This window comes from Triturus cristatus, chromosome 11 (genome assembly GCF_964204655.1).
Source record: "Triturus cristatus chromosome 11, aTriCri1.1, whole genome shotgun sequence".
Classification (NCBI taxonomy): Eukaryota; Metazoa; Chordata; class Amphibia; order Caudata; family Salamandridae; genus Triturus; species Triturus cristatus.
In genome coordinates, this window is record NC_140594.1 from 974,271,157 (window position 1) to 974,289,797 (window position 18,641).

The following is an 18,641-nucleotide window of genomic DNA, read 5'->3' on the forward strand; positions in this document are numbered from 1 at the left end:
TGCTGATTGTTTCTCTCCCTTTTGATTGATTCCTTGTTTGCATTGTGAACTGTATGCGATGAGCATTAATTATTCAAAAGAATTTGAGATAGATTTTATTAATGTTATCAAGAGTCTGTGATTATTTAGCTAGTTAGATAGTACGATTACCATCAACTACTCAACTAATTGGTCTATCGACCAAGAGGAATGAGTTGATATAAAGGTTTAGTTATGTATTCAGAAAATGTTAAACATGCATCTGTGAAGGAAACAATTTTCCCGTTATTAAAACTTGACTCCCAGCACATCAGGGATTTATGAGTTGGGTGAATGTGTATGGGCCATTTGTATGAAATATTAGGGAGTATCGATCCCTGATAAAGTGTAGCCCTGGATCACTGTTTTCCTTTTAATCTGTTACATGTTACACCCGGTAAAACGATGTCAGCTGCATAAAACAGGAAACCACTATGTCCACCTTCAAATGTCTGGTAAAAGTGATTTTTCGGAAATAGATCTCCCAGTAAAACACCTAGGAACAAACTGGGGACAATATACACACACCTGCTTCTCATTGCAAGTTTGGAACATTAGGGAAATTAGGACATTATTAATTTACTGTTTTTAAAACCGGCATAAACTAAGTGAAAGTCAAAGATGTTTTCGGTCAGAATTGTGCATCGTAAACATACTAATAAACCGAGACTCTTGTTCCCTAGCACATCAAGGCCAGTGTTCAAGGTATAACAGTGATGGCATCAAAATGGGTCTCTGGGGAATAAAGCATGATATTACAATTTCAGTATTTAGTAATTGTTTCAGAAAGAAGAGGAAGGTTAGCCAGTCTATGCTGAGAGTAATCATTCTAATATATGGACCTTCATTGGATAGGAAATCAAGATAGCTGGTGCACATCTCAGGGAGTAAATTATATGAATGCATGCATGTGGTACACTTAAAACTGTCTAAAACTCAAATATGATAAATATTGCCTGAATGTACTAATAAAATGGTACCAAAAAGCATCCCTAGGATGCTGTGGTTTTACACAAACCTTTTCAGTTTGCTGTGGGAGACCTAATTCCACCGTAATACTAATCAGATAATGGTCCTTTGGGGGATGCAACTTCAAAATGTGTATAAATGTATGTATGCTACCAAGAGTGAACACAAACACATATGTATTTATGCAAATATTTATTTACATTAATCGTTCTAGGTGAATTTCTGTCTGAAGCTGATCAACTCCCCCATTGATGAGCAATCCATTTCTTTGCCGATTTGGCATTGAATACAAGTGCCTTTGGGTATGGTCCTTAATATAAAACTACTTTCATTTACTAGGAATATAGGACTTCAGAAAAATTCCCTCACATCCTACATTTAGATACTATTAAGAAAGGGAACATCTAGTAGAAGAGGGAGCACCATCAGCATTGCGAGGCATGGACCATGTTAGGAGGCGGATGAAGGAGCCGTGTGGCGATCCCTTTACTTTTTACATCCTGTGTCACTACTGGTATCATCAATGGTGAGAAACTCGGGTGGATTTGGACTTTGCCCAGTTGAGCCCACACGTGAAGAGTCTCCAAGATATTTTTGATGATCCAGTTTGTCTTCATTGTATGGATGGGATGGAACTGATGTACCCCATCTGTAATTGTCTAAACAGATCTATTTAATTATTAGAATGACTTACCACATATTGAGAAATAAGGAAGGTTGAGGTTTTAAGGTCTACTCAAACTTACATTTTGGCTGTTCTTGGTATTTTTCTAAAATAGAAGGATCGGAGCAATTCATAACTTGGCCTGGAGTACCGAAGGAATACTCCAAAGTAGCTAGTAGCATACAGTAGTAAGCAGCACTGAAGTCTGCAAACAGATCTAAGGCAACAAGTAAGTAGGAGTCCCCCTCAAATAATTGGCGATGAGTCACCAATTAATATTACAGTGATTGCTTTTATGCTTTCTTCAGAGAGGAACCTAGATTGTTAATCGGCTAGTAGGTGATAATTGTTGAGACAAAGGATCAACTGATTGGAGACACTTCTATCACTGGAGAAACTACTATCACTGGTTTTCCCAAGACAAGATAGGTTGGAAACTAGCCTGAAATTTTAGATGAATGATTGGATGTAGATTTGTTTTTTTAAATGAATGGGTGACATGGTCTATTTTAGAGCATCTGAGAAAATTCCATGAGCATGTGAAGCATTGAGTAATGAGCAAGGTTCTTGACCAGTAAAAGGTCAAACAAATCGAGCCAATTTGCCAAGTGAGAGAACTCAGTCCTGGAATTCCACGGATTGCTTTCGAAATGGCAAGTCCTCCATCCTCACAGAACATTGAGGAAGTAGTTTTTGGCCATCTGTCCCGAAGCCAGTTTACATTTTCCAACTCATTATAGGAGAAAGCATTACTCTTTGCCCATATACAGAGATCTGCTGCATACTTCGAGTCCCCTAAAGGCCGAAGAGGAACCCACTCTTTTTTTTTTACGAGACTAGTTCGACCAATTTTGGTCAGACATTTTACAGTTTCCGTGACTTTTCTCCCTTCGTCGGTGTGGTGCACCTGTTGTTCCACAGACTCAATACTATGTTTGCACTACTCTACGAAAGACAGTTATTGTGGTGTTTATGCGTTAATATTGCAAATCCACTGTATTGTCCTTCTATCCTCTTCCAGACATCCTGGTTTCATCTATCGCTATTAGCTGTTCACTGTTGCTGTGTTTGTCTATCATGCCACCAGACACTGAATGCATGTTTCTAAGCAACTATGATGTGGCATTTATCCATGGGCATCATTTAAGGTTCGCCAGGTGTCACAGCTGCGAACCATGGCTTACCTTTTGCAATCCCTGGCACTGCCTCTGCGGCCCCAGAGGTTGCAAAACCAGTCATAAGCGCAGAAGCTAAACAGTGCCCTGATGAGCAGTTTAGTGAGTGGGAGTCAGGTCTATAAAATGAGTAAAATCAGGACAGTAGTGTGCACTCTTAAATAAACAAGGTGTAATAAAAAACACGTTTCTAAAACATGTATCAATTTCCTTGTTCGGAATACATGAAAGATTATCTAAACAAAACATTAATCTTTTAGAGTGACAGAACGTTTTAATTTCATAATCACGTAAAAGGTTCTAACAAAATAAAAATAATATTGTAAGCCCATAACAGAACCATTACATAATTTCCATTTGTGGTAGAAAATGAAATACTTTTAGTTACTGGCATCACTGTATGCTTTGTGACACTATATTCTACACTTCGAATTTAAGGATAAGCGTAATGTTTGCTATGATGTAAACAAAATAATTGAAATAGAGATGGTATCTAAAATAGACCTTTAGTTGTAGAATTAACGCTCGAGCTTATATATTGAGCATGAACACTTATGGGGTTTTTTAATGTCAGGATCAAAGGTCATATGACGTCATGACAATGATGTCAAAGCAGGTTTGCTCTCTCCTCCACTACCCCTGACAATCCAGTGAAAAGACGTCCATGCATTTATCTTTGAAAGTCAATAAAAGATAAATGCTAAAATGAATGATTGTAGTTCTGCTTTTAATTCTAGAGAGGTCATTAATATTCTTCCATTTGAGAGCAGTGTGCCTGAATGCTATCCGGGTACATGTTCATCAGGTGGTCAGTGCTAGAATGGGATTTAGAGTGCTTCCTTGCAGCGATTGCCTTACTTTTAATGGGCCCAGGACTGTCTCCATCTAAAAGAATCAGTCATCCACAGGGCCACTGGAATTATTCTTGCATAATTATGGATTTGTCGCATTTGCCACATAATGCATCCTCTGCTGTATAATCTTCAGATTTGAACCAAAAATGTGTTTCTAGCTCAAACGGATCAAAAGTTACTTAAAATGTGTCAACGTGTTGGTGAGCAGGGGACGGCCCTTCACAAAGGTTAACTGGTCATATTTAATTTGCTCATTTCTGTATTTCTTTGATAAACTGGTATTAAGGAAGTGGAAAATTTGCTCAGCGGTAATATCTGTACAAATTTCAAAACCTTGAATGTATCAAAATATATGCTGCATCATTTTTCTTTTCTTGCTGCATAAATTAGCCAACCCGGCTGCAGAATTTGGTGCTGACCTGCCACATAATTCCAGTGGCTCTGGTCATACACAGCAGATTACTTTGGAATGAGTGGCAGAAGGGCTGCTCGAATTATGACTGATTGCAGGCTTTAGAGTTTGGTCTTTCAGCCTTTGAAAACATAACTAATGATAAAAGAACAAGACATTTAAAATCAATAAATATTTTTGAACAAAAAAAAAAAAGCGCAAGACTAAAAGCAGAAGCACTTCTAGTATACCTTCTTAAAAGCAGGGTCATTTTCCCATTGCAGCATCTAAATTGCAGGCAATTGCTCTCCCCCAATTTTGTTCACCAAGTCCAATTGGTGCAAGAAGCCAGACTGGAGGCAATAGGTCCAGATGGGGTGTCAATGGATGTTTATAAGAAAAGATGAGATTTGTGGGCCCCTATGAGAACAAATGCTCTTAGAGCAGTGGACAAAAGTTTAATCCGCCCCTTCCCCCGTCACAGTCTAAATCCGTTACTGTACCAATTTTTAAGAAAGGAGATGATGATGATCTGAAGTGCTATCGACTACGATCACCTTCAGATTCCAGGGTGAAAGTGTGGGTGAATCCCGCAGGCCAGATTGGAAGAAAGGGACAAACTAAAATCTATCTTGGCAGAGGCGCAATATGGGTCTAGGCACAGTCGGCCAGTCTTCAAAATTATCCTTGTTAATTGTAAGTATACAATGGCCAAACAAGGTCCAAACCATATGGCATTTATGAATGTGTCCAGTCCTTTTGACTGCATCAATTGGTCCAAACTTTGAGCTACAATGACAACCGTGATGGTAGAGGAGCCCATAGTTAATTTTTTAAAGACACATCTGGATTTGTAGGTCAGGGTCTATTTTGAACCAAATGGATAACATTCTAAGTCTTAATCTACTAATTATTTTAAAGTTAACAGGGTTACAAGACAAGTATGGATATTAGCACCCTTCTTGTTTACCTTGCATACAAATTGCATGGAGTATTTTCTTCTGACTAAGGGCCAGTATATGCCACAAGCAGGGGGCCCCCGATTCCACTATTATGTGTAAAAAACACAGCCTTGATACCTACGATGGAAAATGGCCTCCAGACTACTTAATAAGTTTGTGAACTTTATGGCAAATGTGGATTTGCAGGCAAATATTAACCACAGACGACTTGTGGTCCGAAAGCCAAAAAAATAAGGTATGCACCATATCAGTGATAACCAGGTAGAAGATGTGCAAACTTTTACCTATCCTGGTTAGTATACCTTTAGGCTCACCTTTAACTTGGGGCATTTATTCACTGTAAGGTCACAACCATTTAATAGAGCCATAGAAGCGGTTGTGAGGGTTCGCCTCTAAACTAGGCACTAAGCTAGTTAGGTAACGGATTATGGTGTACAAAACTAATGTATTTCTGTGTCAATTTATGGTGAAGACTTGTGCAGGGGAGGGAATCTGTGACACGAGTGGCCTCCAGAAGCTGGAAAACTGTTTTATACACATGCTCATCGGGTTCGTACAAACTTACTCTACCTATATTTGCCGCAAAGAGCTGGGAACAAAAATTTAGATCTAAACAAAATCATGTCCCCTGCTTCTATGGGTTTCTGTATGGGGGGTGGTGGTGACTAACTGGCCAACTCTTGCAAGATTGTTGGCCCTGGATAACTCACTAATACCACCATAGCTACTGTATATTAAAAAGGCTTTTCTTCAGATTAGCAGCAGTGGGGTTTTTGATAAGGCACCTCCCCTTAACATAATGTATATATTCCTTATTGTGGGTGCCTTTCTGAATAGAAAGATACAGTTCTGAGATAATTTGTTTTTAATGTGAAATTGTAGCGCAAAATAAAATTGTAGACAAGTTGATCCCATTTTACAGCTCAGCACTTCAGGTTAGAAGCAATACATATGCAGTTTTATTCTGTTACAAGGTTTGTGACCAATTACTGGCTTTAGAGCTACTTTTAGGACAGCCATCGTGAAAGTGCATGATGACAGCATCTCGTTACATGCAGACTGCACTTCTTTCTCTGAATAGGAAAAAGAGGATGATGTGTGTGTGGGGGGGGGGGGGTCACTGCCGAGCTGGATGCCACATTGGTACTAGGAGGCACTTTTTGCCAAGTGCCTTGCCACAGGAAGTGTTTTTATTCAACTGGTGGGAGAATTAAGTTGGAGTTTAGAGGTGCCAACACTAAGATGACAGCTTTGTTAACGGGGTTAGGCAACACAGTGTCTCAAGTAAATGACCCGAACAAGTGTAATATTGAAGATGCGCTGAACTACTGGTGATGTACTTGAAAGCAAGGCGCTTGTGCTCACCATGGATGCGTGCGTTTCAAGGTCCTTACACTTTCCCTTTCCTTGTCCCCTCCATTGCCATAAAATGCTGCAGCCAGTCCTGAACATGGGTACAGGACTGGACCAGGGAGGTTCACAAGAGCCAGAAGGAGATGCTGGCGGGTGCCTGGCCGGACAGAGTGGCTGTGTATCTTCAAGTGACCTGGTTGCAGCCATTAGAAAGAGCTATGGGGTGTCAATTACAGTAAAAAGGTATTAATCATTGCTGGTAGATGTCCAATGACCAGCAGACGATTAGTGAGAACTAGGATGATGTGACTGCACTTTATACTGTCACTGAAAGGAAACTTTGAGCACTGGGTGGCCATCTTCATTGTGCAAAGATTCTCGAGACACAAACTGAGCTTGTGGTAAGACCACAAACCTGATACATATGCAATATCAATTTTCTTTTGAGGAATGAGAAGGGCTGGGTAAAAGAATTGATGCAAGAGGAGAGGCAAATGTCTTCAGATTTCAAAACATCAAGAATTTTTAAAGATATACGAATATTCAGCAGATGAACAGAAGACTCAATGAAAAAAATATCGGTCACTAATAATTATATTTTAACATGTCTTACTAAATTCAAAGTTGCTTGGAATTAACAGTAGTCAAGAGGAGTTTTGGAACATATGTTCTGATCATGCCTCATATTTTGCAATTGCTAGAATGAAGTTTAAGAGAGATTACATGGACCTTTAAAAGGTCACAGTTTAAACTTTATTTCTTATGGGTTTTGGGTTGTGTATATAAACTGATTTATTGCAAGATCAGACTCTATTGGGATTTAGAGCAATTTCTTAAAGAAAAGTGTGGAATTGTGGCACTGAAGACCTGTAAAGAAGTGAGCATTGAAAATATGCAGAGACCGACATTCTTTGACAAGAAAATGGAATACAACTCAGAGATTTAGGGTACTAGGGCAAATTGCCTGGACATGCTGCTGCTCATCACAACTTTAGGTACATCTTCCCAAGGGTCTTAACTCTATTATACCCAAATATAGTTTAATAGAACTGCAAATAAGCTCAATATTTTGAAAAGTATACATTGTAGTATATATATTGAATTCCATCTGTAAATTGTACTTGGTGAAATAGTTCACAAGGTCGATTTTTACAGCCTTATACAATAGCTACTTCTCTCCAGGACCTCATTTCTAAATATGAAAGCAAGAGGAAAGCAGGCTCTTACATCTATAAATATATATAATAACATTGCCCCTCAGGACTGACGCCATTCTATCAAAATGAAAGCCTTTAAAATGTATGGAAATAGTAGTCTATTAAAAGTATTCACACCTGGGTGATTATTTCTACTAATATTGCTGCATTATGGCTCCATTTTTTAATTAAAGACAAGGGAGCCCTATAAGGTAACCAAGGACCTAGGGTATCAATTTTGAGGAAGACAGTGGTCCTTGTTGGAGGAAAAATAGGAACAAGAAATAAATATAGAACAAAATCAATTCTATATATTTGCTATCCAGCCGGATAGTGCAATTTAATAAGAGTTATTAAATACTGTCAAAGGACGAACGTAATATACAGTGGGATACAGTCCTGTATCCGAAAATCACAAAGATACAAAAAGTGTGACAAAATGACAGTTTACAGAAAACAAAACCATCAGGCGAAACAGCGAGGGTTGCCTGTTCTCAAATGTAAAAGATAAGACAAGCATGATAAGTAGCAACATCCGTTACACATAGTCATAGAATTGTGTATGTGCACTGTGTTTTAGAGGTAGACGACATTTCGATCCCATTTACAAAATCACTGGGATCATCAGGACAGTAATACTGTTGGCCTGAACAATTTAAGTATAGACAACTTAATGAGCCTTTGGAAAAGGGTGTTTCCGGAGGTTTTGAGAAGACCGCAAGAGTCTCGGTGGAGCGGGCACTTCCAAGATGATAAGTGGGGCCGTGACTATGGAGATAATAATCCTGGCCTTGATTATGGTATAAATCGTGGGGCACTATTGAGAGCGGGAATGGAACAATGCCATTGGGTTGAATGGTTGAATCGGTGCCGGGAGGCAGGGGGTCCAAGGGAATCGGTGGACGTGTAGAGTGCGCCTTATGGCTCCATACATAAGGTCATGCATTTCTGTATGTGGTATTTCTACCGCACAACCCCAGCCAAAAGGCACCGGAGCAACACACAGGGTGAAGACAAGCATAGAGTCAATGTGTTTCAGATCATGTAGCTAGATTGTACACTGTTAATGCATTGTGTTGAAGTGTTCCGTAAAGAGGCGTGTTTGCAACGCGTTCCTAAATTGGAGGAGCATTGGGGTTGTTAAGATGGATAAGAAGATGTTGTTCCAGATCCTGGATGCATAGGTGTAAAAGGGCTAGTGTATTTTTCATGTATAACTTCCTAGTCTGCAGTGTTATGGTGTCCTGGCTGTGAGTGTACCAACAACCACCAGAGATGGTGAGCAGGTCTGTGAAGAAGCAGGCTGGCTGCTTTTAATGACTTTGTAAAGGATGCAACTGGTTTAGAAGATGGTGCTGGCTAACAAAGTTAGCATGAGTTATTGTATACTGTTCCACACTGCCTCTCGATTTGGGGTCTGGTAGTAGTCACTGGGAGCATATGCATGTAGGAGCAGGTGCCATCACCCACCCGAAAGTGGCATGCTTTATCATCTGGCCTGCTCCTTGTTGGGCTGGTGCTGCAATGCCCAAAAGACATCACTAGAGAGTGCTTTGCCGGAGATCTTGTGGCACTCGCCAGAGGAGGACTAGGAATGTGAGTGAGTCCTAGTCGATGAGTGAAAAAGGTTGGAAACAAAATTGGGTTAAAATTGACTATTGACCTGATGAAGTTATCAGTTTAATATTCATCCAGGTATATGTTAAATTAAAAACAATGTGAGAAACTTATGGACACAATGATCCAAGTCTCTTAGAGAAAAAACAGTTGCTATGGTACAATAAGTATAGAAAGATCTGGTGGATTTACACTGATCCCTATTAGTCAAAATGTTCCATGCCCAAATAAGTCAGCAGCTAGGCAGAAACAATATCATTTGTTCACATGACACAGAGGGACCCTTCAACTGGTGGATAGAGCATCCACTAACCAATGAAGATTGGCATTTGCTGCGTTGTGACCGCTTCTACAATAACAAAAACCCTTTGTAATCTCAACAGCCTTCCTAATTGCTTGCATAAAGTAAAGAAACAAAAAGATATAATAAATTCACAAGTATTTAATAAACAAATTGCCCAAAAAAGTATAAACAATCATTACAGGAGAAACACCACCTTTAATACATTTTCATGACAGATCTACAACCCCAGCTAATTTAGACAGGTGCAATTCGACCTCTTGCTCACAAGAGAATGGCAGGGGCGGCTCCTCCATGTGAGCAGAGGAGCGTCGCCCCACTGCTTTCTCGCACTGTGAGAAGCAAAAACATAAAATTGTATTATAAATAACATTTTATGTTTCTGCTTCTCGCACTGTGAGAAAGCAGAAGGGTTTGGTTGGGGGCAGGCGGGTGGGAAGGTCTGAAGAGGGCAGGGTAGGAGGGGCTAGCCCAATGCTGTGGACCCTGACTGTTTGGCCCCTCTGGGGCCGACCAAACCAGTCATGGGCACTCTCCGTTTTCTCCATGTAGGCTGCATGCACCCTCCCTGAAGAAAATGGCCTCCATAGGCGCCTGCCTGGGCCGGGTCCCACCCAATCACAACGCTGCCCTTGCAGCGTTATGATTGGCTATGGGGATGGGAGGGAGGCTGTCTGCTTCCTGTTCCTGCAGGGCAGGAAAGCAGGAGCAGACCCAGCAGTTAACACGCGGGACCTGGGAAGGGTAAGTTTTATATATATGTATTTAATTATTATTTAAAGCCCCCCCCCGCGTGACTCTCCCCCCTCAGGCACATGATCCTGGGCCCTGCCCACCTGTGAACCATGCCGGCCGCGATTGGAGAATGGCAGCACTGTAGACAATAAGACAACTGTAATGAGAGTGACAACTTAGTGGTAGTACACAGGGATTTTAATGGCAGAAAGACAAGCTTCTGATGGATAACTGCATATATTTCACAGAGGAAAAGTAATCAGACCAGTCCTATTCTCCATAGGACATAAAAAATAAGAATGACGCTCCTGTAGAGAAAAATTATCATAATGCAGAGGTAAGACCCAGTCGAAACGCATACTTATATAATGGAATGGCCTCAGATAAGACCTATTGTTGATATTCACACAGACTGTGATAAATCTACAGGATAACAGATGCAGGGAAGAGTATATCCAGTTTGTACAATCTCCTTCAACATCTACAATAAGGTGAATGCAACCACCTGCTGTCAGCACCAGTAGACAAGCTCAAGGGGGACAGTATCCCTTTTTTTGTTGTTTGGAAGAAAAAAGTAGGAATGGCCGAGCACCTTTTGTGGGAAAGTGCCCTTTTTCTATGCCCCCCCTACATTTTGCCTCACTGCTGATGGTTAGGACTCTGAAAGTCCAATGGAGCCTGCTAACCAGGCCCCCCGTCCCAGTGCTCTCTCCCTAAATCCAATACATGAAATTGGTAACCTCAATTGGCAAGGACTAACACCCCCTTATAGGTAAGTGCTACCAGTGATACCTAGGGCATGCGAGTTAAATTGGTCACCAGGGCCTGAAGCACTAATTGTGCCACACTGAGTGACACAGGTAAACAGATTACAGCAGCCCTGACTGGATGCAAACAGCTCAAACTAGACTTCGCCTTCACCATGTGATAGAGGTCAAAGCACTTTTTAAATACATGCCAGTCACCACTACGGTAGGCCTCCTGAGCCAGGAGGCAGGTTGCATTATATAAATTTTCGCGATAATTTGCGAAAGTTGCTTTCGCAAATTCCGCCCACCCCTAGTTTTTACTGCACTCATTTTTTTATGTTTTATGGTGGAATCATGATAGGAATTATAGTCTATGAAACATCTCAGTGAGGTAAAAGTGTTTAAATGCCAAACAAAATTATCTAAGCATTGGAAGTGTGCAGTGGGCAATATTTGTATCAGTTGCATTTAGTCCTATTTACTTGCCTGTTACTACTAACCCCCCCCCCTCCCCCTATGACCCTCCCCCTCCCAACCGGCAAAACAGTTCCAGGAGCCACCTGATGGTGCAAGAAAACATTTGAAACCTAAAAACATGCTCAATAAATGAGAATGGTTTGAAATATTATACAAGTATAGTAATGTCCGTCACATACACTGTTTTTCAAACGAAGACACTACTTGCCCCAGGAAATAAATTGGAGTAGAAGCTGGCAAGTTAAAAAGGGGTAGGGTGGGAAAAATATAATAGCTATGCCAGCAGGGTGAAGAAATCAAGAATAATCAAATAAACCCAAACAATCCCATGCAGAGCCTCTAAAATCTTAGAGACAAGGAGTGGAAACTCGTCATGATACCCGTACCCTTGGGTGATAAGACATCGCTTCTGCAGTTGATGTATACCCTCTGATAACAATCTGTGTCCTTATAGTACCATAGAAGGCTAGTAGAAGATGGGAATACTTGATAGGATGCAGTTGTAGCAGAGCTGGGACACCCAATTCGCAAATAATGAAGACATCGTTGTTCTTTAATCTTGTGGAACCAGGAATGATACCACAATCAACAAGAATCTGTTGAGTCCATCAGTCACATGCATAGACTTCCTCATTACCCACTCAGTGTTCAAAAGGTACATTTTAGGATTGTAATTAAGAACATATTAAAACATCTAGTGGGTAGGAATGGAAGAGAAGGCTACTCAAGGTTATACAAAACTGACATAGAATACAGAGAACTGCGGCAGACGACAACAAAAGAAAACAATGGTAATTTTCCATTGACATGCCTGCTCCTCTTTTCCATCCCAAGCAGGTCAGATTAAATGGAGACATACAAGTGAGACAATTCTCACAGGAACACAAGTGTAAGAACCAACAATGAGGAAAGCTCGATTGTCTTCTGGAAGTGACACTTAAGGATTGCTAAATGAGCTTCTGGTACCGGTTATTCAACAGAGACCACCTCCTTTAGTGGGTCCACATAGGTAGGGTCAAAGGTCAAATAAGATTGACACAAAGTCCCAAACGGTGAAAGCAAGCAAGGCGGTGAAAATGTTTAAGACATTTTGCATGACCTTTTTGTTTATATAGAAGAAAAGGCTTCCTTGTACTGGGATAACGAACAGACACCCATAAATCGACTTGTAAATAATATTACCTATGGAGTGAATTCAAACATTGCAACTGCCATTTAATTAACTTACCGTGCATTTCCATCCTTCTTCTTTAAAATACACCTGAAGAAAAAAAAATGAACATTTACATGATATAAAAATGTACACTAGACAGTAAAATAAATCTAGAACACATTACGAGTTCGCATTTAATGGAAAAAGAATTGGTCTCATTTATGCACAATGATGGATAATTTTGATAGCTGGTCATGTGACGTTTTATCAATTCATAAGTAAGTCTGGTTCAGTCAAGAGTATAGGATTATGTAAAACCATCAACAATGGGCTGTCGGAAAGTTTTGCAGATCGTACATCAAAAAGATTATGTGGGGCCCCTGTGAGTGCTCCTTTACAAGAAAAAAAACATGCATGCTCAGGAACGCAAAAACTTGGCACCTCTTGCACCAGCTAATGGAATGCCGTGTTCAATGCCCCATTGTTAATACGCATTAGGCAAAGCCAAATGCTCATGCGTTGCCATCACTTTGTGGTCGCTGCTACTGTTGGCTTTGCTACTGCCAGATGTTTTTGAAAAATGGCAATCTGCCATCTTAAAACATACCAAAAAAAAAAATGCTCATACTTTCAAGATGGTCACCATAGTGTAAAATGCAATTTGATAATGCAACACAATAGCCACCTAGAAAGCCTGAAAGTATTTTCAAAACTCAAGGTAGCTGTACATTGCGCCATGCAACGTGGTGGCCATCTTAAAAATATAGAAAATAATGTCCCAGACTTTCAGGATTGCCACTGTGTTGCATCATGTTGCATCACACCAAATGTCTTCCATTCTGAAAGTATGAAATTATTGATATCTATGCTTTAAACATTGGCATTGCTACTATTGACGTTGCCAATGCACTTTTAAAAGCATCCGGCATTGACAAAACCAAGAACGTTGTGGGAGAGGGCAGCAGGAGGGAGACAGGGGAAGGGAGAAGACTTGGAGTGGTGGAGGGGGTGAAGGGGACCTCTTGAGGGACAAGAAAGTGCTGAAGGACCACATTCATGGGTATCACAAAGCCGCCACCTAGCATGCTGTGGAACAGTAGACAATATCTGTACCTCAGTGACTGGGGAAACCGGGTGGGTGCTCAAGATCTTCCTGGTGGAGAGGAATTAGAGAAGTAGCAGAGGAGATACAGAACGAGCTAGAGGAAGAAGCATGACATGTTCTCCAACAGATTGCTACTGGAGAAAAAAATAATAATAATCCCATGAGGAAGGATATAACTAAGCCAATCAAAAGTGAGGATAGAGAAGAAATTATTCAGGTGAGGGATAAACACGACTACAGGGAGAAAACCATCCAAGAAAGATAAGCATACTTAGACAACAAAGCCACCCATTCATGAGCAAGCGGCTTACCCGAAGCTAACTCTGTATTGTTGTACACAATCTGCCTGTGGCAGAAATCTGAAGCGTCTGTGCTAAGCCTGGAAAAAACGTGGTGCAGACTTTCTTTAGAACTCTATAGATGCAGTAGGAGTGCAGAATCCTCTAATGTGAAGTCCTGTTGCATAAAGTTAATTTGCTCCAACCCCTTTCTTTGTGATAACTTTAACCAGACAAGAAGCAAAGTTTATTATTTTTTTTACAAACACAGGAAAATCAATTCTACAACAGGATCTAGAGTCGCCGCACACTGAAAGGATTTATCACGCTGACAATGAAGGCTCTTTTTCTGTCTCAAACCATCAACTAACCCTTCAGGTAAATTGAAGAATTTTCACGTCTGAGCTCTAGCTAAGGCACCGTTCAAGCACAATTTGAGTATTAATGCGAACAAATTGAGCAAGTAGAGAAAGAGCAAAAGTTAGTCAGAAATGTAATACTATTTAAATCTGTTCACCTTGCAATAGTTTTACTTTAGAGTTTTTGTAATGCACTTCTAACTGCCAATCAGAAGCCTCAGAGCATATACAGTGGAGCCAAGTCCAACCTGTTGAAGGCCCAGACTAAACCAGATGTTCAACCAGGTCAAACACAGATCCACTAAAGACATACATACATGATTGCCCATGTTCTATTGGCAGTCAGCTCTCCCTAAAAGTACAAAAGCATAGACCATATGATCTTGAGCAAAACAGGATGAAGGAATAGGAAGGGTTATTTGGCTCCCACACACACTTTGACACCTACTCCCAGCCAAGACATTAGTGACAGAGGACAACACTAGTTGCCCATTTCAGATTTAATCACTGCCACTCTGCAGTCTTTCATTGTTTCCATGTTGTCCGTTTGCCACAACAGTAAAATAAATGCTTCTCTTGCTCAAAACTTGGCGGCCTTCCCTCTTAGCCCCCCTTGAAGGAATGATCATTTGAGGACCCCTGGCAAGCCGACACTGAATGTTGAAGACATCTGACTTAGAGTAAACACCTCAAGAAAGGACATGCAAACACAGAAGGTAGACATACCCCAGTAAACATCATGAGAAGCCGACCAACAGCTGTCAGATTAACAAAGTAGGCCCTTACCCTCTGAAGAACTCCTCACCCATAGCAGACAATCAACATAAGGCAAGGCACACAAATACCAACAGAAGACACACAGCCGTGCAATTAAGCAGAAACATTGTAGTTACACACCCAGTGTCATACACACGACAATTACAGACACATAAACAACTGTGTTAGGAAAACAAGTATTGGCAAAGGAGATAGGTCTCTCCTTTGGGACAGATTGGCTTTGCCAATGGTTTCTAGTGATGCTGTATACCGTGGGTACTTGCAAACATTTCCAAGGGTCCAGAAAGTATGGTCTGATGTGGCGGAGGACAGCATCGATGCAAGCACGGAGGGTGTCAGGTGGATGCAAGTTGGGCATAGGTGGAGCAAAGCAGGTTCATATTGTGGATTGAGAGTTATTTTGAGGGTTTCATTACATGTGGTCTTCTACATTCTGCCCCTAGTCTATAGAAAAGTGACAGATTTGACAATATCATACTATGCTTTATCTAAATTGCTGGTTCCGCGAGATACTTTTCTGTATATTTTACAAAGCCCAATTCACTCTCTAAGTCTACAAATAATATTGCCCTGTTTATTCTTAAACATACATATCATCAAAATCAAATTAAGTGCAGACAGCACAGTGCTCGAAAGGTGTAGTGATGTGCTGTATTTACAATAATACATCTACACATTGGAATGTCTAAGAATTTTTGGACACAAGAGGTGGAAACCTGGGAGACCTTTTGGCAGCTCACAAATGCAGGTGGATGGACCACCTGAAAAAAGGAAGGGGATAAATGACGTGGGTGAACTCAGATGGATTATGGCTCCTTTTACTTAATTATATGATGTGTAGGTGCAGACTTGCGCTTTACATTTTAAATCATTGTATTAATATCTTGTAAATAACACCTATTTGGGTGAATAATACATAAAATATAGTGTTACGAGATATGCTATGCATCATGTCTATGAGAAGCTTTATTGTGGATAGGACCCCCATGTACAGCACTACACTAGTGGCCACTGACAATTAGAATGTGACAAATTTGGCTAATGCCCCCTTAATTACACATGTAACTTTGTCCGTTTTTTGAATATTCATAACACATCCATGTATGGTGTATAACTAGTATACATCCACTAGGGTTGTCACAGTGAGAAGTCTAGTCTTTTTTTGAGACCGTGGGAGTAGAGCGCATGCTCTTCCCTGCGCGTTCTGTTTGTTCTGACTGCAGAACAAGGAAGGGATACATAGGGGGCTGTACATATGGAGTAGGGGGGGATGCATGATGAGTGATCACCCATCTAAGGAGACTATCCACAAGGGGTGGGGGCGACAGCAGGAGTAGTTCTGTTGGCACTCGAGCAGCACTCTTGTATGTCATTATCCAGGAGGGATTAGTGAGTGTGTGGGCATCTATATTAAGCAACACATTGGGAGGAATCACAGATGCCTACAGTTAAATTCAGGCAAAATGAGAAAAGTTCTTTTCCTACGGTGAGATATCTGACAATGGGACGACCATTGGTGGCCCTCTACTTTAGGGCCTCCCCCCAGCCCAAAGCAGTGTTAAGAAATGTGAGCGTCTGGATTGCCAGCACTCCTACTTTTGAAGCATGGGGGGGAAATAAAAGCGGTGGTGGGTGTATGTTTTGGAATCCTACGAGGGCTAAAACCAATCTCAGGATTTTTTGATTCCCAGACTCGCCAGGTTTTATCTAATCGACCATACTCTCTAGGCTGGACTACTGCAATGCGCTATATTTTGGATCCAGCAAGACAGCAACTAAAAGAATACAGATGGCCCAAAATGCTGCGGCATGGATACCATTTGCTATCCCTAAGTTTTGCTCGGTTTTCAGCTTTATCCACAGGCTGCACGGCGCCCTGTGGACAAGAGAATCTATGGTTCTATGTACGTCTCATAAAATTTTGAAATCTCAGGGGCCGTCTTGCCAAGCTGCTCCACCTTTATGTTCTTGTGCAAGCCCTGCGCTCAGCCAACCTGCATTTGGTTCATGTCCCGTATGTAAAAAAAGGAGCACGTGCCGGAGGGTGCTCTTTCGGTGCCAGAGCCCCTGCCCTCTGGAGTGCGTTAGCTCTGTCCATCAGGCGCACTCAGAATCACTGCGCTTTCAGAAGAGCCTTGAAGATCTGGATTTTCTCTACTTAATTCCTCCATCTTTCTCTTGCTGTCCTTTCTAAGACTAGCACTGGGATGCCCCATTGCTGGGGCAGCCATGCACTTTACAAACATCCTAACTTGTGAGAGTAAACAAGGAAACTGTTTCAATTATACATTCCATTGTAGTTTTTCTAGCAATGATGCAGGCATCGACTGACAATACCCCAGCATACGGCACACGCATACTGATTGGAGATATGTTTTAACCCAAAGAATTAAGCGAGGGTCGCGATTTCCACAATTTTTGGGAGATTGCCTTATCCAAATTAAATTGTGGGCAGGAACCTGTGATTGTATCTTGGACTGTTCCATGTTTTACTAAAACATTCTTAGACATTCCAGTGTATAGCTGCATCATTATAAATACTGCACCTTACGCGCACTGCGTATTACTTATTTGATTTTGTTGACATTTATATGTATGTTTAAGAATAAAACAGAACAATATTGTTTGAAGACTTAGAACTCGAGTTTGGTTGTGTAAATATGCAGAAAAAACAAACAAAAAAAACTAAAAATAAATAAAAAGTCCCTCAGAACCATTGTTCTTTAATTAACATATCATACCCCGGGTCTAATCTTGGGCGTAAGGCATTGGTCCTGTATATGATTACATGTATCTGAATCACTGTCTCACTATCGCACCCTGCGGTAAGCCTTCCCTGCTTGCTACTGCTACCTTTGGAGAGTCGAGCGTACAAAGGAAGAGACAATTATTGAATGGGAGAGAAATAGAATCTTAGGCCTCACAATATCCTTATTAATTTAGTCTCTCACTTGTAAACTATAGGAAGGCTTAGAAACAGGCTGAGTGGAGGTAGCAAGTGCTGCCTTAAAAGAAATCTTTGATTAACACCCCACTTTAAGACCTGCCTTATAAGTGTTGCTAGTAAAGGATCAGATTTGGCGACTCTAATTGTGTAATGTCCATGCACACATTTCTTTGTCGCGTTTGATTTTAATACTGTGCGTTTTTAGATTCTTGGGATAAATTCACTGAATGCATCTCTGCACTGTTGTTAGAATCGTATGTTTTGTTGTGAATTACAGATGCTAAAAACAGCAACTTGTATGTAATGCTTCATTGAAGACTAGTCTTTTTCACCACTTGTGTGCTAACACTCAATACTGAGGTAAAAGCTGATAAGTGCATGCCAGATATTTGAGCAAATGCTATTTAAATTCCAGCCTGCTGCATATTTCAAGACTTGAACAGAAACAGGATTCTTGAAAAGAAGTCTAGCAGTAAGGGCTCTTGCGCCAGTTACATTTCACAATAGGCAGTTGTGTGAAATCGAGGAAGAGGGTTTTTGAAGGTATGCTACTGTTAAAGC

The 18,641-nt window shown here is 40.8% G+C and overlaps 1 protein-coding gene across 3 annotated transcripts in view; it reads right to left on the bottom strand.

Annotated features, from left to right (window-relative positions):
- Nucleotides 1-18,641, bottom strand: part of LOC146785771 (phospholipid scramblase 1-like) — a 201,642-nt gene that overhangs the window by 170,837 nt on the left and 12,164 nt on the right. For all 3 annotated transcript variants that reach the window (XM_085635031.1, XM_085635030.1, XM_085635029.1), the window contains exon 2: nt 12,690-12,722. In XM_085635031.1, the coding sequence (XP_085491157.1) occupies nt 12,690-12,702 (13 nt within the window). In that variant the 5' untranslated portion in view covers nt 12,703-12,722. The remainder of the gene's footprint in view (nt 1-12,689; nt 12,723-18,641) is intronic.